Source organism: Gaeumannomyces tritici, assembly GCF_000145635.1.
Source record: "Gaeumannomyces tritici R3-111a-1 unplaced genomic scaffold supercont2.7, whole genome shotgun sequence".
NCBI lineage: Eukaryota > Fungi > Ascomycota > Sordariomycetes > Magnaporthales > Magnaporthaceae > Gaeumannomyces > Gaeumannomyces tritici.
In genome coordinates, this window is record NW_008804551.1 from 1,007,670 (window position 1) to 1,033,181 (window position 25,512).

Here is a 25,512-nt window from a genome sequence, read left to right on the forward strand (position 1 = left end):
TTGGATTTATCACAGAATGATACAGACCCTAACCCTGGAAGCAGACGTTACGTAGGGCAGCTCCAGCTTGGCCCGCACCGTGGCCACTTGCCATGCCCGCCCCTGCTTTGCGCATCGCGCATCCAACAACGCCACCAAAAACGAGAGTCGAAGCGTAGCTCGCGACGGCATGGATTTTGGATCCAGGACACGCGCCACGACCCAAAACCTAGCTCTGTAGAGGCCCCCATTCAAACCAAACACTAATTGCGCCAACCACCGTTGCAAGCGACTGGTCGCCGCATCCAACCAGCCTCTGCGCCCTGAAAACGCCTCACCAGTTAGCCAAACACAAACGTCATCATGTTGGTCTCGTTGACGGTCGGCAAGGTCGACGCCGGTGTCACGGTGCTCCTGACGCCCGACAAGCGCCTGGTGAGTCCGAAGTTCCCATAACTGTCTACGGCTGTGGGATGGTCGAGTTCCGGTCGCTATTCAACGCCAAGACCGCCCGCTGACCAGACCACACGACGCTCCCCCGCCTAGATCGAGTTCCCGTCCATCCTCCTCCCGCCCGACATCGAGTCTGGCTCGATAGTGGACATCATGGTGTCGCGCAACACGGCGTCCGAGGTCAAGGCAGAGTCGCTCTTCCGCGCCCTGCAGGACCAGATCTACAACGCCTTCGGCGCCGGCGAGCCGGCCCAGCCCGTCCTGCGATGCCGCAACGCGACCCAGACGAGCGTCGTGCTCGAGTGGGACCCGGTCCAGCTCGCGACCGCCGACCTGATCAGCCTCGCCCTCTATCGCAACGGCCAGAAGGCCGGCAACATCCCGCGCCCGCTCGACATGCACAGCACAAAGATCTCGGGCCTCGCCGTCGACACCGAGTACACCTTCCACCTGGTCCTGCGCACCACGGCCGGCACGTTGGCGAGCGAAAAGGTCACGGTGCGCACCCACAAGATGACGGACCTGTCGGGCGTCACTATCACCACCGGCATCATGCCCGCCGTCATGCGCGAGAACCTCGCCAAGGCCGTCGACCGCGTCGGCGCCCGTATGGTTGACGGCGTGCGCATCGACACCACCCACTTTGTCACCACCGAGGGCCGCGGCATGCAGTGGGAGAAGGCCGTCGAGATGAACATCCCGGTCGTCCGCCCGGAGTGGGTCGAGGCCTGCGAGAAGAACGGCCGCATCTTGGGCGTTACAAAGTTCTACCTCGACGCCATGCGGCCCGTACCCGGCACCCTAGCGACGTCCGAGGCGCCGTCGCCCGTTACCCAGAAGGAGCTGCCACAGCCGCCGGCTGGAGCTGGAGCGGGGGCTGCCGGAGCGGGGGCCGCAGCAGCAGCAGTAGTTGCCACATCCGGTGCCGGGGACAGCGGCGAGGAGAACAAATACCAGCAGATCGGCTCGCAGGGGGGTGAGGACGAGGTCGCCGCACAAAAGAAGGAGATGGGAGATCAGGAGTCCGTGTCGTCGGAAGACAGCGACGACGATGAGAGTGAGAAGGAGACCGAGAAGACCTCCGCGCAGGAGGAACAGAAGTCCCGGGCCGAGGAAAAGGACATACCGTTCCGCCCGACCGCGCTGGCACCAACGAGGCCGTTTGACGAGGACGCCGGTGGCGGCCCAGAAGACTCGAAAGCCACAACCCCTGGGGACGGAGCGTCCTTTCAGGACGTTGCCTTATAATGACTGACCTACCTTGGAAGGGGTGTGATTATTTGTTTGACGGCGGGAGTGTCCCGACATAGAATTGCAGAGAGCCGCATTTTTTCTTCTCTCGAATTGCGAGCGGGCTGTTTGGCGCAGCGGACGGCATGTACAACAGGCTTAATTTTACACAACATAGGTGCACATTTTGCTATCCAAGCCGTTCCCTTTGTGCTCTCACCCTTTTGGAGACCGATCAAGGTTTTATCTCTTTCCCTTTCCAGTCCCACAGTCTGCCCCTATGCTTGCCCATCTCGAGCCCCCACACGACATCAAGCATCTTGTCGGCCGCGAACTCGGGCTCCAGCAGCTGGCCGCGCTTCTCGGACGCCTCCCAGAACTCCCTCGAGAAGTCGGTCCTGACGGTGCCCGGGTGGTAGCCCACGGCGAAGGCGGGCATGCCGCCGCCGCCGCTGCCGGCCGCGGTGCGGGCGCGCAGCTCCCAGTCGAGGGTGCGCGTCAGGCTGTTGACGGCCGACTTTGTCGCGCGGTACGTGTACCACCCGCCCTGCTGGTTGTCGCTGACGGACCCGACGCGCGCCGTCATGTTGACCCAGACGGCGTGCAGCGGCAGCGGCCTCGGCTCTGGCAAGGCCGCGGCGGCGGACGACGGGGGGACGCGCGGTAGCAAGCCCAGCGCCGGCGAGGCGACGGCGGCGGCGGACGGCGAGGAGGAGAAGGAGGAGGAGGCGCCGCGCGGCAGCAGGGGCACAAAGTGCTTCATGAGCAGCAGGGGGCCGATGGCGTTGACGCGGAACGACTCGAGCGTCGCGGCCGCGTCGACGGCCGACGTCGACTTGTCGACGTGCAGCACTCCGGGAAGCGCAAAGGCCAGGCGCAGGTGGTGCGTCTCGCGCGGGAAGAGGGCGGCGGCGGCGTACGAGGCCGCGGCGCGGATGCTGCCTTCGTCCGTCACGTCCACAACGGCCACGTGCAGGCGGTCGGCCAGGGGTGCGGTGCCGCCGTCGGGTAGTAGAGGCGACGGGGCGAGGTCGCGGAGGAGGGCGGCCTTGGTGCCCTCGGGGTCCCGGCGGCAGGTGGCGAGGACGGGGACGGTGGTGCGCTGGAGCAGGCGGCGCGTCAGGTGGTGCCCGATGCCCCTGGACGAGGGGACGACGAGGGCCCAGGGCTTGGACATGGTGGTTTGGGCGTTGGATTTGGCCCCTCTGTCTGGTGATGTGATGGGCCTTGCCTTTTACATGGCCGGGGGGTTGTGTTGGGAACCGATCTATCTTCTTATATCACGAGGTTTAGCCCGGTTTCTATGGACGTCGTCGGATCTAGTGCAGATGTAGAGGCATGGCAACGTCATACACAGATTCGCGGCGATCAGATATTTTGAATGGTGGGACAGCGACATCGTTCAGCGAATCTATGCTAAATTCCAACGCCAAAATGATAAAATTACACTGGATGGCACGTGCTGAATCAGCAGAATCATTCATCCTCAGGGCTACTCTCCAGCTCCTCGACCTTCTTTTCCAGCCCAAACTTCAGCTTTTGCATGGTGAGGCCTCCCGTCCGGGGAAGGGATACTGGCACCGAGATCTGCTCGACGTCTGCGTCCTTCAAGCTCGGCGAGTCCAGCCGCTTGTGAGCAGTCAACAGCACCTTGAAGACGCACTTGTTTTTGGGCCTTTCCTGAGCGAGATCGAGCAGCTTCTCGATTAGGTCCTCAGCGTCCTCGGCCGTACTTGATTTCATCACGAAGGCTGATATCGAATCGATCACGCAAAAGACGGTCGCCTCTGGCGGTAGCAGGTCCAGCACAGTCTCGAACCGCTTCCACACGGCCCCGAGCTTGTCGCTGCGGAACTTGCCTAGGTCCTTCGCCTCGGCGACGTCGACGGCCTCGCCGCAGCGCTCGAGCAGCTGGGCCAGCAGGCTGTTGACGATATCCGCGGGCCGCCCATCACGCTCGTGCTGCGCGCAGAAGAAGTGGAGCGGCATCAGGTTGGGCGCCCGCAGCTGTCCGATGGACCAGATCAGCCGCGCGCTGACGAAGGAGGCGCCGGCCCGCCGGTGCTCTGTGTGGTTTGATCTGCCGTGGACGACGAGTGCCGTCGACACGTCGGATCTGATCCACTTGGCCAGCTTCTCGGCGTTGATGATGTACAAGCAGCGGTCCTGCTCGTCCGTCGGTATGCGGGCGACCAGTCCTAGGTTCGTCGCGAGGTCCTTTCTGGGGGCATCCTCGTCGTATTCGAGCCTTCTCAGCAGCCAGTTCCGCCTCTTTTTTGCCTCCTTGACTGGAAGTAGGGGTTCGAGCATGTTAGCAAAGGGATACCTTGGGTTGTACCAGAGACCGAGAGTTGCTCACTGAGACGATGTGCGTCGGCCAATTCAGATGAAGGGCCTGCTTTCTGCTTTTCCGGGTTCGCCTCGAGCGACTGTTGGCAACTTTCTAGTGGTTTTTCTTTGCAGCGCTTGTCAGCTTGGGCATGGCCCTCATCTAGCCACAAGCACAGGGGCACAGAGCTTACGTGCTTCTACCCCCATCTTGATCGCCTGCGGGTTAGCTCGGAGGAGAGCTAAGATCTCTTGCTGGAGAGCCCTGCTGATTCCAAGCTCGCGCTGCATTTCGTCTTGGCACCGTTGCATATCATCCTGGCGCCGCCCCATACTGTCCTGTCGCCGAAGCATCTCCCTGCCGGCCAGTATGATAGCATCATTTTGCTGCGTGACCCGCTGTTGCTCGCGCAGGCAAACTTCCATCGTCCCCTTCATCGCCTGTACCCCTTGTGAGATCTGGTCGCCGCTCTTCATGGCGGCGACTGTCGCTTCTTCCACCCGCTTCGCCATCTCCTTCTGGCAGGTGTCGGCCTCGTTGTTGAAGGCGTCCCGCTGTTTTCTTATGTCGCCGATCTTCATCACTAGGCCCTCCTCGAAGCTGGTTTGTTGAAAGAAAGCCTTGAAAACCCTTTTGAGACCGGATTTGCGACCGAGGTACGCAAGCATATGCCCTAGGGCGGCAAGGGTCGACTTGTAGAGGGCGTCGCTGTGTGCTCGCAGTTCTGGGAAACACTGTAGTACTCGTTTCGTGCTGCTTAGGAGAGCAGGGAGATCGCAGAGTGCCTCAAGAATCTTATCGGCGACACTCTTCATTTGACTCGCTGCCTGGTTCTTGGTAAGCGTTCTGCACCTGAAGAAAGATCGGGGCTATGAAAGGGGGTCTACAGCTACTCACTTTGATGATCAACTTTAGGCCGCCACAGATGACGGAAAGATACTCGGTCTCGGATGGTAGTAGTCCTAGCCAGCCAGTAATCACATCGCCGCTGCCTCCAAGCTTTCTGAACGCGAGCCGCACCTTTCCCCACAGACCCTTTGTGTCTGCGTTCTGGTACTTGTCGACGGCGCTTTCGACAACGTCCAAAAGCTCTTGGATGGTATGCTTGCCGTGAGGATCGATGCCGGTCTTGTACTTTTCCTTGGCGCCTCGCTCGTAGTCCTTCAAGAAGGCTTTGAACCTCTCCTCCTCTTCCTGTACATCTTGCCGCTCGGATGCATGGGGGGCTCTTTATAAATCAGGAGAAAGCATTAGCCATTGTAGAATGTGACTGAACCATGTCCACCCAACTCACGACCAACAATGGAGATGGCAGAACTACCGAGGCAGAAAAAGTAGCCGTTGCCACTTAAAATGCCTGGCTCGTCGCAACCGGCCAACCACCTGACCGGCCATAATAGCCAACATGCCGCCCACAATGGGGTAGGCAGGACAGACAAAGCACACATGTGAATATTTAGCAGAAGTGACCTACAGAACCATTCCATTTCCTCCGTCCAACTGCGACTGTAATGCTGTCGTGTCGCCGACCGCATCTTGCGACCCGGCTTCGTTGGAGATGGCAGCAGGCTCCGATTGAGGCTCCTTCACGGATCTGGGGATGATCTGGTTCAGGTCCGTCTGTGGACTGTTGACGTATCTGTGGGCTAGGTAGACGGAATATTCTTTTGCCCGCTCCCCTTCGTTGAGCAATGAGGCTAGATCTCCCTGCGCCGTTGGATAGAGTGACGAGGAAGCCATGGGCTCAGCAGGGTAGGTACTAGACTAAAGCTTGCTACAGAGAGTGGGCGGACTGTCCGCGTCAATGGCAATCGAAGGTCGCAAGACAAGAGACGCGGGGTCACCTGCACCAGAACGCCCGCAGGCAGCCCTTATTGTGGCATCCTTGCGAGCCTTGCCTCTAGCTTGCCAGTCTTACCTCCCTGGACCAAAATGGCGCAGCCCCTCATCATCCCCCCCTTCGGCAGCCGGCCTGTCCAATAGGAGTAGCGTTTGTTATGGATGTGTAACGCAAGTGCAATCCTGTTTGCTGCAGCGAGGGACCAATCGACCGGTGGATACAAGCTAATACCAAAACAGGCGACGAAAGAGGGGCTAGCATCAGGAAAGGCTGTCTCCATGCGTCCAAGATCCCCAACAAATGTTCAAAGCATCTCCCCTCCCCGCGTTCCTGGGCCCGAGACCTTCATGTTCTTCTTCGTTGAGAATCGTCGGCGAGATGGCCTCGCAATACCCCGTGGCCGAAGAGCACCCAGCGGCCCCGAACAAGCCAACAACAGCAGCCCCTTGGGATGACTCGAGACAGCTAGTAGAGCTAGATGCCACAGCTTCGGCCACAGAACGGGAACAAGGGCCACACGGGCAACAAAGGTCTCTTTCGACACAGACCGCGATGAGCCTACCGATAGTGCCCCTAGAGCTGCCACATGACCCCGAATCACCTCCAAAGCCTGGCGAGAAAAAAGGAGGCGACAGTGATAACCTAGGTGAAGAAGCGGCGGAGAACAACGACAGTGATACTTCATCAGAGTCGGAGGTCGCAGCAGAAGATGAGCATTGGGTCATGAAAAACACCCCCCAAAAAACGGCTGCTGGCATTCTCTATGTGAATGACGTGAGCTCCCTCGACGTCCTAAGGCATTCGGTAGACTTCCATATAATTGTCACGACCTCAGAAGCTCTGCCCAGTGGTCCGTTGGCTACAGAGAGCCCCTCCTGCCGAGATCCCAACAAGGCTGCCGAGGAGGATCCGGATGCATGTTTAGATGGCACCAACAAGATCGTGGACGGCGCTGGTGGCTCCGAAAATGGCAAGTCCAAGATCACAGACGATGCCGATGACTCTGAGAGTCGCGACGCCGACATGGAATCTTTCCTGCCCATCCGACTTCGAATCAATAACTTCCCTCTATTTTCGACGTTGCGCGACATCGGCTACAAAAAGGGGTTCGGAGACTTCAATTTCAATCACACAGCACCATTCCGGTCCATCATTCCCCACGAAAAGGAAATCCGATCGTGCTTGGAAGAAAAGGAATGGCACTTTGCCGCGTTCCGAAGGCTTCAGCCGGAATACGCGGCAATCATGGACAGAATCCCAGTCCTGCTGGCGCCGAAGTTCACAATACCCGTTCGGGGAATGAAGCACAAAAAAACCAAACTACCTTCTTTGTGTCCTCCTAAATATACGGATAGCGACTTCGCAGATATGCGGGCTAGGCTAGAGGGGCTGCGTTCTCTGGTCTACCTGCTAGATCATGATCTCAAAGATCTTGTCGACACCTACCGGCAACTGCAAGAGGGTCCGGTCGCCAGCCTCAAGCTCCCATTTCTCTACCTTGGTAAGAGCCTATTACAGAAAATCCCAAGCCATCATCCTTAGGTCGTTCCGAAAGCAAGGCGGGATTTTAGCAAGACGCATTTGGGACGAGATGGCTGATATCGCCGCCTGGCGACCAACAGGTTACCTTTACCGACCAGGCATGGAAGTTGTGCGGTACATGGAGGAGACCAAAAGCTATCAAGCGTATCGTGTGGCTCAGGTTACAGGCGGAATAAGAACTTTCGTCGGCACCAAGGACAACGCGGCAGGGGAGGTCGTCAAGTCCTGGAAAATAAGGGACTTGCGCCTTATCTGTCACCGATACGAGTTCGACGGAGAGCTGGCTCGGTGCATCAAGCATGTCCTTTGGGAACCCCCGTATGATGGGCGCAGATTGGTGGCCGCGGTGGATGATTGGCAAGGTCATAGTCTTAGAACGGTGCCCCTGTCATACTGCTCAGCCGAACTGGAGAACCGCCTGGCTGAGCGCGGGAGAAAATACACCCAGCTCTGCGGAGTCAACCACCGACGGTACCGTGGGCTGACTATCCGGAGTAGTTTCACCCAAGGTGGACCAGACGCAGAAGAGGAAGAGGTTTGTAAAGAGCCCAAGTGTTGCTTCTGCCTTTCATTTTCAGATGCTAACCTTGCGAAGGTTGACAGCGATGTGATAGTCGATGTCAAATCCGCGTACCGAAATGCACAAGACCCACTCCTCCCTGCTGAACGTTACAGCTCGGCCAGTTGGGTTGTTGAGGAAGGGACAGAGAACGAGTTCGGAGAACCGTTCGATGACGACGGGGCGATGAGGGTTGACTGGTACTCGTACATCAGCATGCCTACAACCGCGAAGGGCCGGGCACTCCCCGCCAGAGATATCATCAACATCCTCCCTTGCGGAATCTGGGGATATGTGCTCCTTCAGCGCAAGTGGCGTCAGTACCCTAGTCCAGTCTCTCTCTCTCTCTCTCTCTCTCTCTCTCTCTCTGCCAACATGAACCAGCGGGTGTCACCGATCTTTCCAACACTCGCTGTGGAAGTGAAAACAAAACGACAGATGCTGACATATAGCCCCATCTAGTCCTTCTACACGTTGACTTGATAGAAGATGTACCACAAGCCAAAGAAGGACTGAAGGATGGATTCGAAAGGCTCGTTCTTCCTGATGGCCACAAGAACATTGTGCGCGCACTGGTCAAAACACATGCCCGCGTCGCTGGAAAACTTGAAGGAGGCAAAGACAGCAACGGCAAGCTGTTACAGCCAAAGACTAGACAGTTTGATGTGGTAAGGGGTAAAGGGAAGGCACTGATAATGCTCCTTCACGGTGCACCGGGCGTTGGGAAGACTTCGACGGCAGAGTGCGTCGCCGCCAACGCCAACAGACCCCTTTTCCCCATCACATGCGGCGACCTCGGGAGCAGCTCGGCGCAGGAAGTGGAGAAGAACCTGGAGAAATTCTTCGAGCTCGCGAGGAGGTGGTCGTGCGTGCTACTGCTGGACGAGGCCGACGTGTTTCTCAGCTCACGCCAGAAGGGCGACATCAGGCAGAACTCTCTGGTGTCTGGTACGTGAACTCCTGGCTTCGCCATAACTCGCCGCTCCCCCTTCCAAAATGATCTCCCAAGAAGATTGACATGGTGCCAAACAGTCTTCTTGCGAGTACTCGAGTACTACAGCGGAATCCTGATTCTCACGACAAACCGCGTTGGGTCATTCGATGAGGCCGTTCGATCTCGCATCCACTGCGCGCTCTACTACCCGCCATTGGACAAGAAGCAGACGCTGAAGGTGTGGGAGATGAACTTGGATCTTCTCCAGACGCGCAACGAGGGCGAGGGCGAGCTCAAAGTCGATTTCGATAGAGAAGAGATCATGAAGTTTGCTCGCCGACACTGGAGAAAAGGAGAGGACGAGCACAGATGGAACGGGCGGCAGATCAGGAACGCGTTCCAGACCGCCGTGGCGCTCGCCGCCTTTGATGAGACCGAGGGGGAGGGGCAGGACCTCGGACCTCGGATACAAACGGAGCACTTCGAAAAGGTCTGGAAGGCGAGCGACGAGTTCAACAAGTACCTCATCGGCGTGCGCCGATCGGATCACTCCAGGGCGCTGGAGGACGAGGTGCGAGACGACGGCATCGGAGGCCGGACTATGAGCTGGCCGATGGACAAGAAAGGGAAGAAGTCTGAGAAGAAGGCGGGCTCGACGTCACGGAGGCACGGGTCGTCGAGCAAGGGGAAGAGCAGCTCGTCCAAGGGAAAAGATCAGGGCAAGGGCAAGTCTGGGGCCTCCAAAGCCAAGTCGAGGTCGAAGAAGAAGAGCGAGGAGTGCTCATCTGAGGAAGAGTCTGAGGATAGTGAAGACGACTCGGACGACGAAGATTCCGGATCCGGAGGCTCCAACGGGTCAACGGACGATGAATCGGGGTCCGGCTTAGAAGACGGTTCCGAAAAGGAGTCTTCGGAGGACGACGAGCCGCCGCCGGAGACAAGGAAGAAGAAGTCGCGGAAGAGCAAGACCAAAAAGTGAAGTGAGGATTCAAGGTGCTCGAGGCAGGATATTGAGGGGTAACAAACGAGAAATTGGGTAAATTGCGCGGTATTTACGATCTCTTTTTATCATTTCCAAAATCGATATTGGCTTGCTTACGTGATGCCCATCAGTGATAAAGAAAATTGCTGCATCGACGCGTCGCGGGTGTTCCTTCCAAGCGTGAATTTTTGTATACCAAAGAACAACAAAAGCAAAGCCCCGATCCTCTCCGTCTAAACCGTCTCGTCGCATTACCATTACCATCTAGTATGGAGAGATGTCTCCCTCATACTCGTCCTCAAACCGCACCGGCTCCTTGGGGTAAAACTCCAGGCTGACGCCGTGACCCGTGAGCTCGTTCATGAGCGGCGCCAAGGCGTGGAGCCCGTCGATGCCCGCCTCGTCGTACCGCTCACGCGTCCTGCTGCTGCTACCGCCGCCGCCGCCGTCGCCGCCGCCGCTGCTGTGGTGCTCAAGGCGCGAAGACGAGGCGGCCGAGAAGGCGGAAGCGCCAGACAGCTCCCTGCGGTGGCCGTACGCCGTCTTGGGCCGCTGGCTGCTGTGCGACGTCTCGGGCCGCTGTTGCTGCGGCCGGCGCGACCGCACGCTCGGCGACGTGCGCTTCGCCTCGTCCAGCGCGGCGGCGGCGCTGCTGCCGCGCGGTAGTGGTCCCTGGCTCGACTGGCGCGACCACCCGTGGTGCGACCGCGGGCGCTGGCTCTGCTGCTGCTGCTGCTGCTGCTGCTGGGCGTCGTCTTCGAGCCCCAGGCGCCGCGAGACCTCGTCCTCGAAGTCGCCGACGAGCACCGCCGTCCGCTTGCTGCTGGTGCTCGTCGTGCTGCGCCTCCGCGCCCGCACCGCCGCGGCGTCCATGTGCTCGCGCTCGGCTGGGGACGGCGGCAGGCCAAAGTAGCTCGATATCGGCGGTTTGGGGTGGTGGAGCGAGGCCGCCCTGTCGCGGACGGCGAACTCACCGTCGGCCTCGTCGGCGGGCTGCCGAACGGACCTGCTGCTGCCCCGGCTGTAGCTCTCGAAGCCGCCGCTGGTCTTTGGCCTCTCGGACCTGCTCGCCTGCCGCCGACGCTCCCTCTGCGACCCGTACGGTGCGGCGTCCGGGGCTGGCGGTGGCGGCTGCCTCCACTCCCCGACGCTGCTGTTGCTGCTCATGCGGCGGCGTCGGCGGTAGTCCTCGATCTGCTGGTTCGCGCGCTGCGCCTCGAGCGTGCGGCCCAGGCTTTCGATCAGCGGCACCAGCGCCCCGAGCCACGCCTCGCCCGTCTGTTCCAGCAGTCGCACCCGCCTTTCCATCTCCTCGACCCGTCGCTCCCCCGGCGTCAGGAGTGTCGCCGCCGCCGCCGCGGACGCCGACGTGGGGTTTCGGTGGTGGTGGTGGTGCTCCTGCTGGTGGTGACGGCCGTAGGAAGACGCCGAGTAGAGCGAGGCCGACCGGGGGATGCTGGCTTGCCGCTGCCGGTTCAGGCTGCCTTCCCGCGGCGCGGCGTGGTGGCAGTGGTGGTGGTAGAAGTGGTTGGCGCCCCCATCGTGCTCGTGCTCGTCCTCCTGCTGTGCCTGCTGCTTCTGTTTCTCCTCGGCCTGCTTCTGCTGCGCCTGCGTCGTCGCGGCCACGGCGGCAAACACCTCGGCCTGGCGGGCGCCGGCTGCGGCCGCCGCGATCTTCTTGCGGCGCTCGATGCGGCGCGACAGTGAGATGCGGTCCATTGGCTGTTCGGGCTTCTCGGTATGTTGTCCCTGCTCCTTGCGTGCGCTCTGCGGTGATTCTTGCTGCTGCTGCTGCTGCTGCGCCGAGACTTTCCGAGCAGAGCCTTGAGTCGACTTGACCGCTTCTGACACAGGGGCGCTGGACCGCCGTTGAGAGTGATTTACGGACAGCGGCACAGCTGCCGCCGGCTCCTCGGCTGGGGGAGCTTCCGTTGCGACAGCAGCCGCCTTGGACGGCTTGGGCGAGTCTGGCGGCGTGGGCCCGCTCGATGGCGTGGGCGGGAGCGGCTGGTCGCCCGCGGGCCAGGTCGGCGCGAGCAGGTGCCGCTGCTGGACGGCCGACGGAGGGCCGCCGCCGACTACGAGGTGTCTGGCGGCCAGGTTAAGGGATTTGGTCCGGCGCGCCGGCGAGGCCGGAGACTGGGTCAGACCAGGCGTCGCCGTGCCCGACTCGCCGTTGCCTCGCGCGAGCCGCGTCGGCGCCGGTTGCAGCTGAAACTCGGGCAGCCTCTTGGTGACGATTACGCTCGAATGCCGCGACGAGCCCACGCCGGACGCCGCCAGCGACCCCCGGCTGCCCGGCGGCGTCGTGGCCTCAGTCGCGCTGACGGTCATGACCAGGTTCAGGCCCACGCGGGCGCCCGAGGACGAGGCGAAGAAGGCGGCGCCGTCCCCGCCCTCACCCGACCCTCCCTCGGCCTGTTCAACAAACCCGGTCTCTATCGGGAACGGGGTCAGCGGGCTCCTGTCCAACCCCTGAGGCGCATCCACGTAGAGTTCGTCCTCTGCTTGCCTCTGCGGCCTGATGGTCCTCTGTGACGCTGGCGTCCCCGGCACCCCGTCGTCACCTAGCGGCGGCGAGTTCCGTATGTCCCGCGACATGCGCCGCAGCTTATGTTGGCCGCTATCGTCGCTCCCGCTGCTGGACACGGGGGACGGCAGCAGGCGGATCGCGGTCACGGGCACGTCGCCGCCGCCGTACTCGCTCCCGCGCAGGGGCGGGATCGCCAGCCCCGGCGGGAGGCTGTGGCGCGGGGCCGCCGCGGACAGGCGCTGGTGCACGACGGAAGGGCTGCTCGAGATGCGGCGGACTGTCTGGATGTCGGTCATGATGACGGGCTCGGTCCCGTCCGTGAGGATGCTGTCGGCGATGGACTGGCGCGAGGCCATGGACGAGCGCCGTCGGTGGTGACCCGCCTCGCCTTTGCGGTTGGTGTTGGAGCGCTTCTGCGGGTCCGAGGCAGCGGCGGCGGCGTCCTCATCCTCGTGCACCTCCTCGTCGGAGCCGTCGCCGTGGAGCAGCCTGTCGATCGAGACGCTCCTATCGCCTAGTGTGGAGCGGACGCCGGTCCTACCGGGCCCAAAGGTGCCCATGTCGAAAGGCGACGCGGGCGCCGAGCTCAGGCTGTTGGGAGCTGTAAAGTAGGAGTCGCTCTGTGGGCTTCCGGGCGGGGCTGGAGCCTCCAGAGCCGCCGCCTTCCCACGCTGCTGCTGCTGCTCGGTCGGGTGCTGCCGCGCCTCCGAGGCGGCCGTCGTCGGCGCCGCTTGGCCGCCGCGCAGATCGGAGGGCGGGGTCGAGTTGCGCACCATGACGACCCGCGCGGGCGGGGTCGCCGTGATGGTCGCCGCCGACATGCCTATGGGGGTGTGGTAGCCCGGGCTCGACAGCGGGCTGCGCGACGCCGCGTCGTCGCCCGACTCGTGCCCCTCGGACACGGGCCCGAGCGCCGTCAGCCACGGGGTGCCGCCGTCCTGCTGCGCCGCGTCGAGCTCGGCGGCGGCAGCGGGGGCGTGTAGCGGCGACAGGAACAGGCCGCCGCCGGCGCGGTCCTCGCCCGGCGCATAGATGGGGTACTGCGACTTGGGCTCGGGCCCCAGGTGCGAGTGCTGGACGGGGATGGAAATGGCGATGTGGCGGTGGCCCGCGATGGTGGTGCCCGCGACGGCCGAGTCGGGAAGCTTGAACTGTGCCGTCTTGGGCCTCCTCGGGAGCGGGTGGGCGATGGCGGTGGTGGCGACGGCGGTAGGGGCCAGGTCGGCCGAGGCGCGCCGCGCCCGTCGCTTCTGCTCGTCCTTGTGCGCCTTGCGCCGCCGCAGGGCGAAGACGGACTTGAGGGCGCACCACCGCCGCGCCAGCTGCGACCGGCTCTTGGGCGGCTCGGGCGATGCGGACCTGCTTGACATTGCGTCGTCGGGCCGAGACATGAACTGCCGGAGGAGGAGGTGGTGGTGGGTGATTCCCATGTTAGTTGTGTTTTGATATTGCGACGTTACGCTTTTTCTCTTTCGTTTCACCAACATCACCCCCTCAACATTTTTCCCCCTCCATTCTTCTTTCGGGGGACAGGGGTGGTGGAAGGAGGAAACGCACGTTCTCTGGCGGTGGCGTCCTGTTCCGCAAAAACTCGGCGAGCTCACGGATCTCCTGGACCTCGCGCTGCTGTTTGACGATCATGCGCATCCTTGCCTCGTGGCCCTTGGGCCCCGGGAGCACCGAGCTCCTGGGCGACGGAAGCACAACCGACCCCGCTCGCCGCGCCGGCGCCGCCACTGCCGTGGTCACCGTGGCCGCGTCCTTGTCGCAGCCGCCGCCGTCGTCCGCGATGGTCTGCAGCGGCGTGCCGTGGGGCAGCGAGCGGTGCCTGCGCCTCTTGACGCTGCCGCCGCCGCCCCCAACTATGCTCTCGAACACGGTGTCCGACATGGAGGCTGACGAGGTGGCGCGGGCTCGGCCGCCGCTGTGAAGGTGGTGGCGGTGGGAGGAGGAGGATGTGCCCCTTTGGGTAGGCCCTGACGTGACAGAGACGGACCGCTGGATTCGGATCCCTGGTTCTAGGCTGCTGTCCATGTTGACGCTTCGTTTGCTGCTTCCTTCGTCTTCTCTTCCTCTGTCTCGTCCCCGCGCCCCTGTCGTTTGTCGTACGTCTCTCCCTCGGGAAAAGCAGCTTTAGAACGGGAAGGATCTGAAACTGGGAATCTTGCTTTAGATCCTTCTTTTTTTTCCCCTCGGGCGTTCCGTCTTCCTCGACGCACTAATCGCTTCGGCACTGCGCGGAATTACGTAGTGGTCAGACACAAACGCCTCCCACCTCCCTACCGCTCACGCCCCCCTCGCTCGCTCGCTCGCTCGGGCCTGGAATTGTCAGTTTGGCATGCGGTCGCTATCGTCCGTGGCCGTCGTTGATCGGCATCGCAGCAGCAGCAGCAGCAGCAGCGCGCTGTTCCGGGCGCAGGAGCGTATCTGTGGCCTGCGCTATCATAACCCGATCCTCCGATCGTGCCAGCTTACGGTATGGCTGGAGAGTTTTGCGCTGGGTATATGCTCGTGGATGGGGTGTAAGCTGAAGGGGTATGGGAGATTCTGGCGAAGCCGATCAACCGATCACCACGTTTCCGCTTGGGGCTTCTCGAGAATTTCGTCCGTTTGTTCTTGGCATCCCCCGTGAGCGAGTACCCGGGCACGACTAGAAGGAAAACGAGGTGAATATTACACGCGGTGTTGGACCATCGTTCTAGCCGAGGGCGGGCGAGTCCACCACCGCGAGGACCATCCCAACCCATGACTAGCCTCCAAGGTACACGGACCAAATCCCGAGCAGGGGTAGGAGCTAGACGCCGACAGGCAGAGGACCAAAAGAAACGCACGGTAACACAGTGGAAACAAGAGCAAGCAGCAAACAGAGGTGAGGATGGGATACCCCGGATCAGGCTGAGAAGCGAGAGAGGGAAAAAGCGAGCGACAGGGGTATCCCGGCTAGTACAGCGGCCCCAACGCCGTCGAGTCGGTGCCTAGCGGGGGGACGGTCCAGGGCTGGAGCACGCCATGGCACGGAATTGCGTCGTGGCCTGCGTCGCTAGCGACTTTTTTTTTTTTGGTGTCCTGCTCAGCAGGGGCCTTGCCGACGAAGCTGAGCCTAGGTCGATAAAGCTCCCGCTCAGGCACGTCGTCCCCCCTATTTTAAGCCACAAGAAACGAACGAACGAGTGTGCCAATGTCAAAGCAGAGACGTGGTAGCTTAGGAGGAGCTTCCTGGCCCCAGGCCTGTTGTGATAACAGGAGAGGAGGCACAGCCCAAGCCCAGATAGCGGCTGCTAGTTCTTTTTCTCTGTCTTACCGCCTCTGGAGAGTGTGCGTGGTCGTGCATGTGCTATGTGCTGTCTCGGTCAAGCTGCGCTCGTGCCCCGATCCTGGCGCTACAGAGAAGGGAGCTCTGACCTCGGTGAGCTCGTTATGGCGCGGCTGGGTGGTTGGGCATGCCACCAGACGGCTCTCTGCAGACAGGACGTATCACAAGGCGGGCAGATAGATATCAACCAACGGATGACGAGGTGCGACTTGCTGACGGCCTGCTGCGTGGAAGCATGCCAAAAGGAGGTGCATGGCGTCAAATGGAACCTCATTTGGGTGCGCTCAGACCAGGGGGTGAGGCAGAGGATGGGGGCGCACGAGCCGTTTGTGGCTTCTGCACGGGCGTCGCCAAGGCGCGGAGACTGCGCATTCTTCAGAACGAGAATTTCCGATTGAAGTGGAAGAAGAAGCAAACGAAGAGACGGACGGAACGGGGCAGAAAAAATCACTACAACACCGAGGGTTCCCTAGTTGTCACCCATCTGAGTAGGTACCTAGTTCGGCTCTCATGTCCGAGGGAGAGCAGGCTTCCTTGGATGGGCGCCGTTTGTCTCCCACTCCAGCCACGTCTTCAACGCATGTATCCGGGATTGCGATGGAGTTACGGGTAGTGATTTCATGGACTTGACCGTTTATTTCTAAGGGAAAGAGTCTGGTGGCTGTATCCGGATGTGTGTGAGGTGGGTCCCAGGCACGTGAGTGCACGGCCCACCCCGATGGATAGACCTGGACCGCCCACGGGTATTCTGCACCAGCCGTAGCCAGAACAAGACATGCCACTTTCCCAATCCGGTATCGCCAAGCGTGATACTTCACACAGGATGCGTGGTCTACTCAAGAAGCATCAATATGCAAAAAATGATCTCTGTGATTCTTGGGTCTGTAGCCATCCCCACTGTGCTCCAGCCCACTGGGTTTCAGTCAAGTGCCCGGATTCTATCTCCATTGAGCTGAGCCAATAACCGCTCCCAGCAACTACACCAAGCGCCTGGAGGACCGCGTCGCCTTTCTCGAGGCCAAACTCGCAGGTGATGGCGGTGGCGGCCCCTCCTTTGCCGTCCACCCCGCCCACCCCGGCGGCCTTGAGGAAGTCGCCGAGCTGCTGGCCACCCAGTTCATCAACGACATCATCGAGCTTCCTCGTCCCGCCTCCTCGGGGCATGGTGGCTAGCAGCCCTGGATGGGCTCGCTCCCCGCTGAGTCCAACAACTGCGTCTCTCAGGGTTGCATGCCGCCGGACCTCGGCCCCTTGCTCCATGCGCCGCCCTACAAGGTGCCGCTGCCGCTGCCCAGCAGGGACGAGGCCAGCCGCCTGATGGATGTCTACTTCGGACACTGCGAGCTCTTTGCTCCTATCATCATCATGGACAGAAAGCTCCTTGAGGCCTGCCTCAAGCACCTCTATCCCTTGGAGGCAGGCACGAGTGTCGGCTGTGGCTGCCTTGACGACAAGACAACGGCCTTGCCAGGTTTCAAGCATTTGCCGTCTTCGCCACGGCCGAGCTTGTGCTCAGCTGGACGGAGCCGTCCTTCACCATCTCGCGCGCCGAGGGCTACTACAAGACGGCGCTCGGGCTTACCGGCGAGCATCTGGCACTGCTTGAAGGCGAGGGCATCGCTCTGCTGACCAACATGCTCCTCCTCATACAGTACAACTCACTCGCTGCCAACATGGTAGCCGTGGGCCACCTGCTCGGCCTCGCCGGAAGCATGGCCGTCCGGCTCAACCTGCAACGACGAGCGCCGCCGCCCCGCGCCCGTCGTCACCCAAGGCCTCACGAGAAAGCAGCTGAACGACCGCCGGTGGCTCTTTTGGGCCGCTCTACACCCTTGATCGCGACTTTTGCTGCGTCACCGGGCGGTCGTTTGCCATCCCGGGCGAGGCCATCAGCACGCCCCTGCCGGCCATCGCCGAGGGCACATCAAGGCCCAGAGGCTCCAGTCCAAAATCCACGCCGCGTGGTCATGGCCGTCACCGGCAGAAATCTGGGCGGCATGGCCATCCTGCTGTACGCGGCCAGCGTCCCCATCACGGGCCTGCTCTTGTGGATCTACTGGAGGCACCAACAGCCAGCTGCCGTGCGGCCAGGTGCTAAGTCGTCAACGGCTACGAGGTCCAGTCCCCGGCGGACGCGGGGAAGCGTTTTGACATCAGAACATGGGCGTGTGCCTCTGCTGTTCTTGTTTTTTTCTTTCGTTGCTCTTGATCAATATGGAATGTATGTGTCCTGTGTCCCTGTTGCGCCCCAGTCGAACTGTTTTTCCCCTGTAGCCACACTCCAAGCAACCCCGTTACACCCTAGCTGTCCTTGGTATTCCTCAGTTTTCTAACACCAACGGTAAGAGCCGACCACCATAGCCAGCCTTCCAACGCGACGACTATCACTGACAGCTCACTGCTTAGGCAACTCAAGCCATATGCCCTCTAAGCTCTAGATCCGTCACGAAATGCGCCCCGCCTTCACACCTCCACCCTCCGGCCACCTGATACCAGGCGTAGCCGTTGACGCACCGGCTCATCTGCTCCAGCTTCTCCCGAAGCCTCTCCTCGTTCTGCACCAGCCTCTGCACGGAGCTGAGCCTGTCGCGGAACCCGTCGCACTGCGCATTGAGGCCGTCGGTGCCGCCTCCTCCGCCCCCCGAGGTCCCGCCGGCGCTCGCCAGCGCCTTCTCGGCCGCTGCCAGCCCCCGCTCGAGTTTCCGGATCTCATCCTCGCGCTGCCTCTGGGTCTGTAGCCACTGCGTCTTCCCTGCTTGGACCTCGGTCCAGCTGGGGTCGGTCACGCCGCTCTCGCGCGTCGCCGCCGCCGCAGCGCCACGTCGGCCCCCGGGCCGGACACAGATGTCTGCGGGGCCGCCCGCTCCCAGGGGGCCCTGATGGCCATGGTGGTGGTGGTGGTGGTGCGCGCCGTTGGACGCGGTGCCGCTGCTGCGGCGGACGGCGCTGCCGACGTTCGGCGAAGTGCTGGCCGCCCCCGCGGTGCGTATCGACGTGTCGGCCGCGGGCTGCTGTGGCGCCGCCTGGGGCGCGGCAAAGGTCGGCGCGACGGGAGGCATCGACGAGAAGGCAATGTTTTCGTTGGCGGTCGGTGCCATGCATCGATCTCTCCTTTGGACGATGAGCTCCATGAAGCATTGCTGCACCTGCTGCACGCTGACCGTGCGGTCCGACTGGCGCTCGGGTCCGGAAGACTCCAGGAACTTGCCGAGGATCTCCTTGGCCAGGTACTTGATGTCGCGCGCGTTGCCCCAGCCCGGCGTGATTTGGAGGGCGTGGAACAGCCGTTCGACCCCAATGAAGTTTTGGTTGCAGGGGTTGCACAGGAAATTGCCCTTCGTGACAACTTTGTTGTGGCCCAGCTCGCGGACAAGCAGGGTGATGCACTCCTCGGGCGTGAGGTTCTCGAAGACAATCTCCTCAGGAAACAGACCGGAGAGGACCGGCCAGAGCTTCATCAACGTGTGCATGTCCTGTTTGTACCCCGCGAGAATAACAACCATCTTGCCTGCGTGCGACGGCTTGGCGAGGAACTGGATCATCTCCTCGACGGCCTCGGCGGCGTACTGGCCGTAGATCAGGCGATACGCTTCGTCGATGAAGAGCACCTTGCCAACGGCCTTCTCCAGCACCTTCCGAGTCTTGGGGCATGTCTGGCCGACATACTGCCCCAGCAAGTCCGTGGCCGAGACTTCGATGACGTCCGGCGTGGCCAGGAAGCCCATGTTGTAGAAGATCTTCCCCATGTGCTGGGCCGTAACGGTCTTGCCGGTGCCCGGGAACCCCTTGAACACAAAGTTTGTCGGGACTTGCTCCCTCGGCTTGAGGCCCTGCCTCCTCGCTCCCAGGGAGCGAGCCTGGTAGCCCGTGAGCTTTGTGATGATGCTGTCCTGCACCCTGCCCTCGAGCTCTCGGCGGCTGTCGATCCCGTCGCGGCAGCCGCGGTCAAAGTCCGCGTCGAAGTCCTGGGGCTCCAGCTTGCCGTCGAAGGCCTGCTCGCTGGCGGGCAGGGCCGACTGCCTGAGCTCGTAGCGCATCTTGGCGACCGACAGGACGCCGTTGACCTCTCCTGCATTGGTGAAGTTGGGGCGCATGAGGGCCCGTTCCAGGACGTCCGAAGCGGCCTCGTGCGCCTCCGCCGTGGCCTCGAGGTCTTGCTCGATCATCTTCTTCCGCATGATTTGTTGGAGCTGAGCAAGGTCGAAGTTTCCGAAGCGGAAGGGGTTGTTGATGGGGAAGCGTCGCGACAGTCCGGGGTTGACGTTTTGGAACATTGTGCTCATCTTGTCCTCGTAGCCCACGAGAATGATGCAGCGGTCCTCACCGGGCACGCCTTGAACCATGGCAACCAGGGTGTCGATGACTCCGGTCTTGAACTTGTCCTGGTCTTTGTTGGCATCACCCGCGTCGAGCATGTAGGCCTCGTCGATAACCAAAACCTTGCCAACGGTCGCCTCCAGAATCTTCCTTGTCTTGGCCTCCGACTTGCCCAGGCATTCGCCAATAAAGTCCGCCGGGGTCTTCAACACAACTAATTACCGCACAAAGATGGTTAGCAACATGGTAGCCACACGGCTAGCGGTCAATCGGACAGTCAGAGAGCCTACTCACCATCACCCTTGCTCAAAATTCCGATGTCGGCGAGAATACTCCCATACAGCTTAGCTACCGTTGTCTTCCCCGTTCCCGGTGCGCCGACAAAGAGCTGGTTCAAGGAGAATTGGAGCGGCTTCAGCTCTTTCAGTTCTCGGCGGTAGTTCAGCTGCATCATTCGGATCATGCTCTGGACGCTCTCTTTCACCGATTCCAGCCCGATAAGGTTCATCAACTCTGTCGACGCCGGGCTCTCCGCAGCTGCTTGCGACGGCATGAAACCGATCATGTCCTCCTGAGTGAACAGCAGAGGGTCCGGATGCTTGCCTTCTCTCCGCTCATTGGAAATGCGTCGTGCTTGGCGGTCCGTGATCTTGGCAAGCAAGTTGTGGACGTCTCGGGCATTGCCAAAGCCACGGCTGCCGCGGGCCTGGGCGAGGCGGCGGATGGCGACACGCATGTACAGCCCGTCCATGCCGCCTTCGACCTGCATCTTGCCATTGTACTGCTTGTTGATGCTGTCGACCAGTATCTTGCAGAGCTCGGCGTCGCTGAAGTCGGCAAAGGTCATGCAGCGAGGAATGCGGCTGGAGAGGCCCTGGTTGTGCTCGTAGAGCGATTCCATCTCGTCTTTGTAGCCGACAAAGACCACGGAGAACATGCCGATGTTGTTCTCCATGAAGGTGAGGATTACATCGAGAACAGATCGCCCCACGCCGTCCATATACGGCGCAGTAAGCTGGTATGCCTCATCCACAAACAGGGTCCCTCCCCCGTGCCTTTTGATGATGCGTTCGAGCATGCTTAGGGTGCCTCCCGCACCCAGCGTGCAGAGCTTGGCGCCTGATGTCTCCTCGACCTTGCTGGATCCGACGACTTTGATTGAGCGCAAAAACTCGCCGTATAGCCGAGCAACCGTCGTTTTACCTTTTTGAGAGCACACGTGGGTATCAGCATACAGAATCCGCGATGGCACATCCCAACAGAGGGTACTCACCCGTTCCCGGATTTCCCTGAAAGGCGATGTGAAATCGCTCATTACCGAGACTTCGGCCTTGCTCATTGCAAAGCTCAACCTTGGACTTGATATCCAAAAACTGGTCTTTCACTTCCTCAAGCCCTTCCAAGCACATGAGCTTGTCAATTACATCGCTGGCCTCTCCGTGCTCTTGCTTCCTCCGTTCCCATTCTTTAGCGGCCTCTGATGGTGTGTGATGGAATGGATTGTCAAAGGGAGGGTATGTAGGCTCAGGAGTACCAGGAGTCTCCGGAGCGTCAGGACTGTCAGGACTGTCAGGACTATCAGGACTATCAGGACTATCAGGACTGTCAGGATTGTCAGGATTGTCAGGGATGCCAGGGATGCCAGGGATGTCAGGGATGTCAGGAATGTCAGGAATGTCAGGAATTTCGAGAGTTTCTGGATAATTCGCTGTCGCCTGTCCGACTTGATTTGAGTTGAGCTCAGCTGAAGTGGCTTCAGAGTGTTGGGAAAGCAATATTTGCGGAGTTGTGGCCGGGGACTTGGCAACTGGCTGGTGAACAATCAAACACTGGCCAGACTCCAATGACGCGACATCAGGGTCAGAGGGTTGTTGCGATGAAGGCTGTCTTTGAGGGTGCTTCTCATCCAAGTCGGGACACGGGGAAGAGGAGACACTGCTTGGCTTGGTGGAAACGGCAGTGCCGGGCGTTGCCTCTCTCGATTCTGCAGGAGTTGTGTCTTCAGGGAGCGCCAAGGCGGGTGCAGGGAGGAGATCCATCTCGATGAAGTGTTGAGACATGAGAGAACGAAGAGAATGAGGAAGCGTGGAAATGCGTGCGTGAGCCTGTGCTGCTGTTGCCATCGATGGATTTTGTCACTAAAAGCCTGTACTGGGCTGGATGAGGGTTTAAATCAAGGAGAGTCAAGCCTGGTGGTAACACAGCCCAGCTTGCGGCCTCCTGGTGATGGAGAAACTTATACACCATCGCCACATTTCTGATCAAAAGAGTAGGCCAAGAACACGATTCAAAGATGAGACTCCAAGGCAGACAGACTCATAGATAGGCTGAATTGGGAGATCGTTTCGTCATCGTGCGTGAAACTGAAGGCAGGTGCATGGCAGTGAAAAAACTTGTGCACTTTGGGCAACAATCTCGGCCCTCTCGGGCGTTGACTCCGCCTTTTGGTGGCGCAACACCACAGCGCTTTCACCCACTCACAACTTATCTCTCCATGCGGGAGCCTGCCGGGCAACAGCGCCAAAGATTTGTTGGGGAAAAAACAACATGGGATTCGTGTCGTTCCTCCATCCTCGCAAAAAAAAAATAGGCAACTAGGCAGCCGCCGATCAAAGCCTCTCCCCCCCATGAGGCCTCCCGTTCAACTAAACTCACTGCGTATATTCGAGGAGGAGTCATATGAATGAGCTGTCCAGAGATTGATGCCCAACATATCCAGTGGAAAGCTCAGGTACAATGTGGTGAGCCCTGCATTCATAGTTGCGTATCTGGGGACGTTAAATCTGCCTTGGGCCAACAGAAATGGCCAGCCCATTTGATAGCAGCAATTCCGCCTTGCGCTGGGCGAAACATAAGGGAGCATATCTACCTCTTATTTACCAAACAACTGGCTTTTCAATCTTTGTTCAATTTCGGTTCAGACTCGTACCATTCCTTCTGGGTTCACAGACCTCCCTGCGTATTTCCTTGCCGTGGCCCGCAAAAGCCGCCTACCCAGTACCCAAGCCTTCGGGTTCTCTTACTCATTGCCTTCACAGCAGGCCACCCTTCAAACAATTTTCTGTTCACCTTCACGCCTAATCACCAACAATGGCAGACACATCCAATGCCTCCCCCGACACCTCTCATGACACCTTCTCATGGCTCCAGACCGTCTCGTCGGTTGGTTCGGCACTTATCGCCATAGTTACCCTCATCACCGTCTATATTGCTGCGACGCAGCTCGCTACACAGAATCGATTGTATCGACTGGGTCTTTCCCGGGAAGCTGTCGGACCATGGGAGACCAAGGTTGCCAACACGACCCTTCTCGGGCTTCGGAGAAGAGTTTATGCCCCATCCATTAGCCTTTCCTCGTTGGCGAAGAGTGAATGGAAGCCTCGCTTTGGATTTCCCCGTGGATTTCCGGAAAAGGCAGGCATAAGCGACGAAGAAGCTGGCGCCAACTTCGTTCAAGCCAAAGCGAGCTGGGTGAATTTTATGGAGGGTCTTGGCATATCCCCCGCCAGCCATGGTCTCTATGAGATGCAAGATGCTTCGGAACTCGTCAACCGCGTCGTCCCTATGACGTGGGTGGGCAAAGACCTCGTTGGACTATGCTCCATTCTGGGCTTCCAATCCTGCGAAAAAAAGCCAAGTCCCAAATCGCCCATGCCTTTGCCCATACAGTGGTCTGGCCCTCTAGGTTGGCTGCAGTTTCGATCCAGTCCAACTGGCTGCGTTGCAGAGTTCCGCAGACGAATGGTGCCGCGCAATCAGATTTCGGACGGCCTACACTCCTACTGGGAAAAAGACCAAGTTCCCTGCGAGAACCACTTTCTCCTGTCACGCCTATGCAACTCTATCAACAGCTTCTGTCTCTCCGACGGCCGCATTCTTTTCCTTGGTGGCATTAGCAAAGGCAAGCATCCACAGGACGACGAGGACCCCGCCAGTGTCCACGCAGTGGCGTCGGAACAGCTGCTCCAAGACCTTACGTCCGAAAATCTCACAGACGAGGAAATTATGTTACACCTCTTCGGGAAAAAGAAGCACCGCCCCAAGGCCCTGCAGCGAGACCCTAAGCGTGACTGGCCCAGCCAGGCCCGACAACATACCGACGAACATGAGATGCCGGGATTTCTTCAGTCATTGCTGCGGGAAAAGGCCAACACAACCGAGAACACGGCCCACGTCCTTCAGAAATGCCCTGGCTTTCTGTCCGTCGTGATCAACAGTGAGCTTGCGGACAGCCGTGGACTATCGTTGGATCAGTGCGAGGAGTACCGTCGCAGATTCGTTGAAAAGGAGGATGTCGATGCCGCCCAGTATCCTCACAACCTCGGCAATGTATACATGGATGAGGGCCTCTTCAAGCTCATGAAGGACTCGCTTCTCCTTCTCAAACCAGATGGCTTCTACTTCTCACCGGCTTCCATGCTTTGCGCAGACCTCGGAGAAGCGTATGCGCATATCAACGAACAATCCATCAAATCTGACCACGTCTTCCCCGAATCATACGAAGTGCCAGCAGTCTATCCGCAGGGAGTGCGCCCACATCCAGCCGGGGACCAATTGTGCTCTGCCGTGTCGCTTTGCAACGAGCTCCAGCGCCAGCGTAAAGCCGGCCGTCTCTTCTGCTCGGCTGACGATATGCGTCTGCTTGCCAAGGTGTCCTACGCTCTCAGATACATCGTTTCTCCATCAGGGCACGACGGAAGGGATTTATCCTGGGCCATGATTTGCTGCCCCGATCTGTCACGGGACGTCCGGGACTCCCTGGCCTCGGCCAGTCTGGGTCAATATCTCAGCGCGAAAGTCAGCTGCAAAGACGGATGGTTAGACTGCGCTTCTCTGCCGGGAATGGCCACACCCGTGAATGGGAGGGAAACAACAAGGTATCGAACGCCGCTTGTTGCGGATGGGGACTACACCGGGGCTCAGGTTCTGGCGGCTTTGTCGGATGTGTTCATCACTTTTTATTGGATTGACACCAAATGGATTACCGACGTGGCCGTCTACGACGCTACAATTCCACAAAGTGTTACCATGTGTTGAACATTGGCGGGTGGGGGGTTGATGGAGGGAGGGACGAGTAAAAGAGTGGAAATGGCTAGCCAGCATGGAAGAAAGGGGTTGATATCAGTGATGCAGTGGGGAAGATAGGAGGGATCGCTTGCGCTAATCATAGTTACAAATAGCGCTGTGAAGGGCCCTAAAGGTTTGTGGGTTACAGGCAGGATCAGCACCTACTGATGCCTAAACTCATGGATAAACATAATCACATCACAACTGACTCGCTTCCGGTGAGATTGATGATGTATGGTCCCGATACCCCGCCGACTCCGGCCGCGGGTCGTTTCATACACTTTTGAGGCCCATGTCCCTACTCTCCCGTCATGGACGACGTGTATTTGGAGATGATCCGCCGCGAGGGCGTGGTGGACGGCCACCTCGTCGACCAATACGACGAGGGGGCCCGCGCCTTGCACGCCGCCGCCGCCGCGGGCGACGCCTCCGCG

At 60.0% G+C, this 25,512-nt stretch overlaps 8 protein-coding genes across 8 annotated transcripts; 5 read left to right on the forward strand and 3 right to left on the reverse strand.

The window, feature by feature from the left end:
* The first annotated feature begins 113 nt into the window (after window positions 1-113).
* On the forward strand, window positions 114-1,939 carry GGTG_11651 (hypothetical protein). Its single transcript, XM_009229542.1, has 2 exons — window positions 114-414; window positions 526-1,939. Exons 1-2 carry the CDS (start codon window positions 343-345, stop codon window positions 1,678-1,680), a joined length of 1,227 nt encoding a protein of 408 aa, XP_009227806.1. The 5' UTR covers window positions 114-342; the 3' UTR covers window positions 1,681-1,939.
* Window positions 1,940-3,020: 1,081 nt separating this feature from the next.
* GGTG_11652 (hypothetical protein) lies at window positions 3,021-5,880 on the reverse strand. The gene is made up of 5 exons (XM_009229543.1): window positions 5,466-5,880; window positions 4,889-5,219; window positions 4,185-4,818; window positions 4,022-4,117; window positions 3,021-3,950 (listed from the first exon to the last, which is right to left on the reverse strand). Exons 1-5 carry the CDS (start codon window positions 5,729-5,731, stop codon window positions 3,139-3,141), a joined length of 2,139 nt encoding a protein of 712 aa, XP_009227807.1. The 5' UTR covers window positions 5,732-5,880; the 3' UTR covers window positions 3,021-3,138.
* Window positions 5,881-6,078: 198 nt separating this feature from the next.
* GGTG_11653 (hypothetical protein) lies at window positions 6,079-10,005 on the forward strand. The gene is made up of 5 exons (XM_009229544.1): window positions 6,079-7,332; window positions 7,454-7,908; window positions 7,969-8,248; window positions 8,395-8,880; window positions 8,965-10,005. The coding sequence occupies exons 1-5, from the start codon at window positions 6,132-6,134 to the stop codon at window positions 9,843-9,845; spliced, it is 3,303 nt and encodes a 1,100-aa protein (XP_009227808.1). The 5' UTR covers window positions 6,079-6,131; the 3' UTR covers window positions 9,846-10,005.
* Window positions 9,885-14,862, reverse strand: GGTG_11654 (hypothetical protein). The gene is made up of 2 exons (XM_009229545.1): window positions 13,939-14,862; window positions 9,885-13,775 (listed from the first exon to the last, which is right to left on the reverse strand). The coding sequence occupies exons 1-2, from the start codon at window positions 14,413-14,415 to the stop codon at window positions 10,113-10,115; spliced, it is 4,140 nt and encodes a 1,379-aa protein (XP_009227809.1). The 5' UTR covers window positions 14,416-14,862; the 3' UTR covers window positions 9,885-10,112.
* Window positions 14,863-16,554: 1,692 nt separating this feature from the next.
* GGTG_11655 (hypothetical protein) lies at window positions 16,555-16,867 on the forward strand (the record flags this gene model as incomplete). Its single annotated transcript, XM_009229546.1, has 2 exons — window positions 16,555-16,574; window positions 16,669-16,867. The coding sequence occupies 2 exons, from the start codon at window positions 16,555-16,557 to the stop codon at window positions 16,865-16,867; spliced, it is 219 nt and encodes a 72-aa protein (XP_009227810.1).
* A 57-nt stretch (window positions 16,868-16,924) lies between these two features.
* On the forward strand, window positions 16,925-18,085 carry GGTG_11656 (hypothetical protein; the record flags this gene model as incomplete). The annotated part of the gene is made up of 3 exons (XM_009229547.1): window positions 16,925-17,120; window positions 17,174-17,838; window positions 18,056-18,085. The coding sequence occupies 3 exons, from the start codon at window positions 16,925-16,927 to the stop codon at window positions 18,083-18,085; spliced, it is 891 nt and encodes a 296-aa protein (XP_009227811.1).
* Window positions 17,767-22,256, reverse strand: GGTG_11657 (hypothetical protein). Its single transcript, XM_009229548.1, has 3 exons — window positions 21,285-22,256; window positions 20,306-21,214; window positions 17,767-20,225 (listed from the first exon to the last, which is right to left on the reverse strand). The coding sequence occupies exons 1-3, from the start codon at window positions 22,132-22,134 to the stop codon at window positions 18,106-18,108; spliced, it is 3,879 nt and encodes a 1,292-aa protein (XP_009227812.1). The 5' UTR covers window positions 22,135-22,256; the 3' UTR covers window positions 17,767-18,105.
* Window positions 22,257-22,810: 554 nt separating this feature from the next.
* Window positions 22,811-25,290, forward strand: GGTG_11658 (hypothetical protein). Its single transcript, XM_009229549.1, has one exon. It carries the CDS (start codon window positions 23,102-23,104, stop codon window positions 25,046-25,048), a length of 1,947 nt encoding a protein of 648 aa, XP_009227813.1. The 5' UTR covers window positions 22,811-23,101; the 3' UTR covers window positions 25,049-25,290.
* Window positions 25,291-25,512: the final 222 nt, after the last annotated feature.

What these genes read in the sequence shown, in the direction of transcription:
- GGTG_11651 (XM_009229542.1), top strand. Translation starts at nt 343, where the DNA reads ATGTTGGTCTCGTTGACGGTCGGCAAGGTCGACGCCGGTGTCACGGTG. An exon ending in TGACGCCCGACAAGCGCCTG is followed by an intron (nt 415 to 525) that starts GTGAGTCCGAAG and finishes TCCCCCGCCTAG; the next exon opens with ATCGAGTTCCCGTCCATCCT.
- GGTG_11652 (XM_009229543.1), bottom strand. Translation starts at nt 5,731, where the DNA reads ATGGCTTCCTCGTCACTCTATCCAACGGCGCAGGGAGATCTAGCCTCA. An exon ending in GGAGGAAATGGAATGGTTCT is followed by an intron (nt 5,220 to 5,465) that starts GTAGGTCACTTC and finishes TGATTTATAAAG; the next exon opens with AGCCCCCCATGCATCCGAGC. An exon ending in GGCCGACGCACATCGTCTCA is followed by an intron (nt 3,951 to 4,021) that starts GTGAGCAACTCT and finishes CCCTACTTCCAG; the next exon opens with TCAAGGAGGCAAAAAAGAGG.
- GGTG_11653 (XM_009229544.1), top strand. Translation starts at nt 6,132, where the DNA reads ATGTTCAAAGCATCTCCCCTCCCCGCGTTCCTGGGCCCGAGACCTTCA. An exon ending in GCTCCCATTTCTCTACCTTG is followed by an intron (nt 7,333 to 7,453) that starts GTAAGAGCCTAT and finishes GGCGACCAACAG; the next exon opens with GTTACCTTTACCGACCAGGC. An exon ending in CAGACGCAGAAGAGGAAGAG is followed by an intron (nt 7,909 to 7,968) that starts GTTTGTAAAGAG and finishes AACCTTGCGAAG; the next exon opens with GTTGACAGCGATGTGATAGT.
- GGTG_11654 (XM_009229545.1), bottom strand. Translation starts at nt 14,415, where the DNA reads ATGGACAGCAGCCTAGAACCAGGGATCCGAATCCAGCGGTCCGTCTCT. An exon ending in GGACGCCACCGCCAGAGAAC is followed by an intron (nt 13,776 to 13,938) that starts GTGCGTTTCCTC and finishes CTCCTCCGGCAG; the next exon opens with TTCATGTCTCGGCCCGACGA.
- GGTG_11657 (XM_009229548.1), bottom strand. Translation starts at nt 22,134, where the DNA reads ATGGCAACAGCAGCACAGGCTCACGCACGCATTTCCACGCTTCCTCAT. An exon ending in TCAGGGAAATCCGGGAACGG is followed by an intron (nt 21,215 to 21,284) that starts GTGAGTACCCTC and finishes GCTCTCAAAAAG; the next exon opens with GTAAAACGACGGTTGCTCGG. An exon ending in AATTTTGAGCAAGGGTGATG is followed by an intron (nt 20,226 to 20,305) that starts GTGAGTAGGCTC and finishes TGCGGTAATTAG; the next exon opens with TTGTGTTGAAGACCCCGGCG.
- GGTG_11658 (XM_009229549.1), top strand. Translation starts at nt 23,102, where the DNA reads ATGGCAGACACATCCAATGCCTCCCCCGACACCTCTCATGACACCTTC.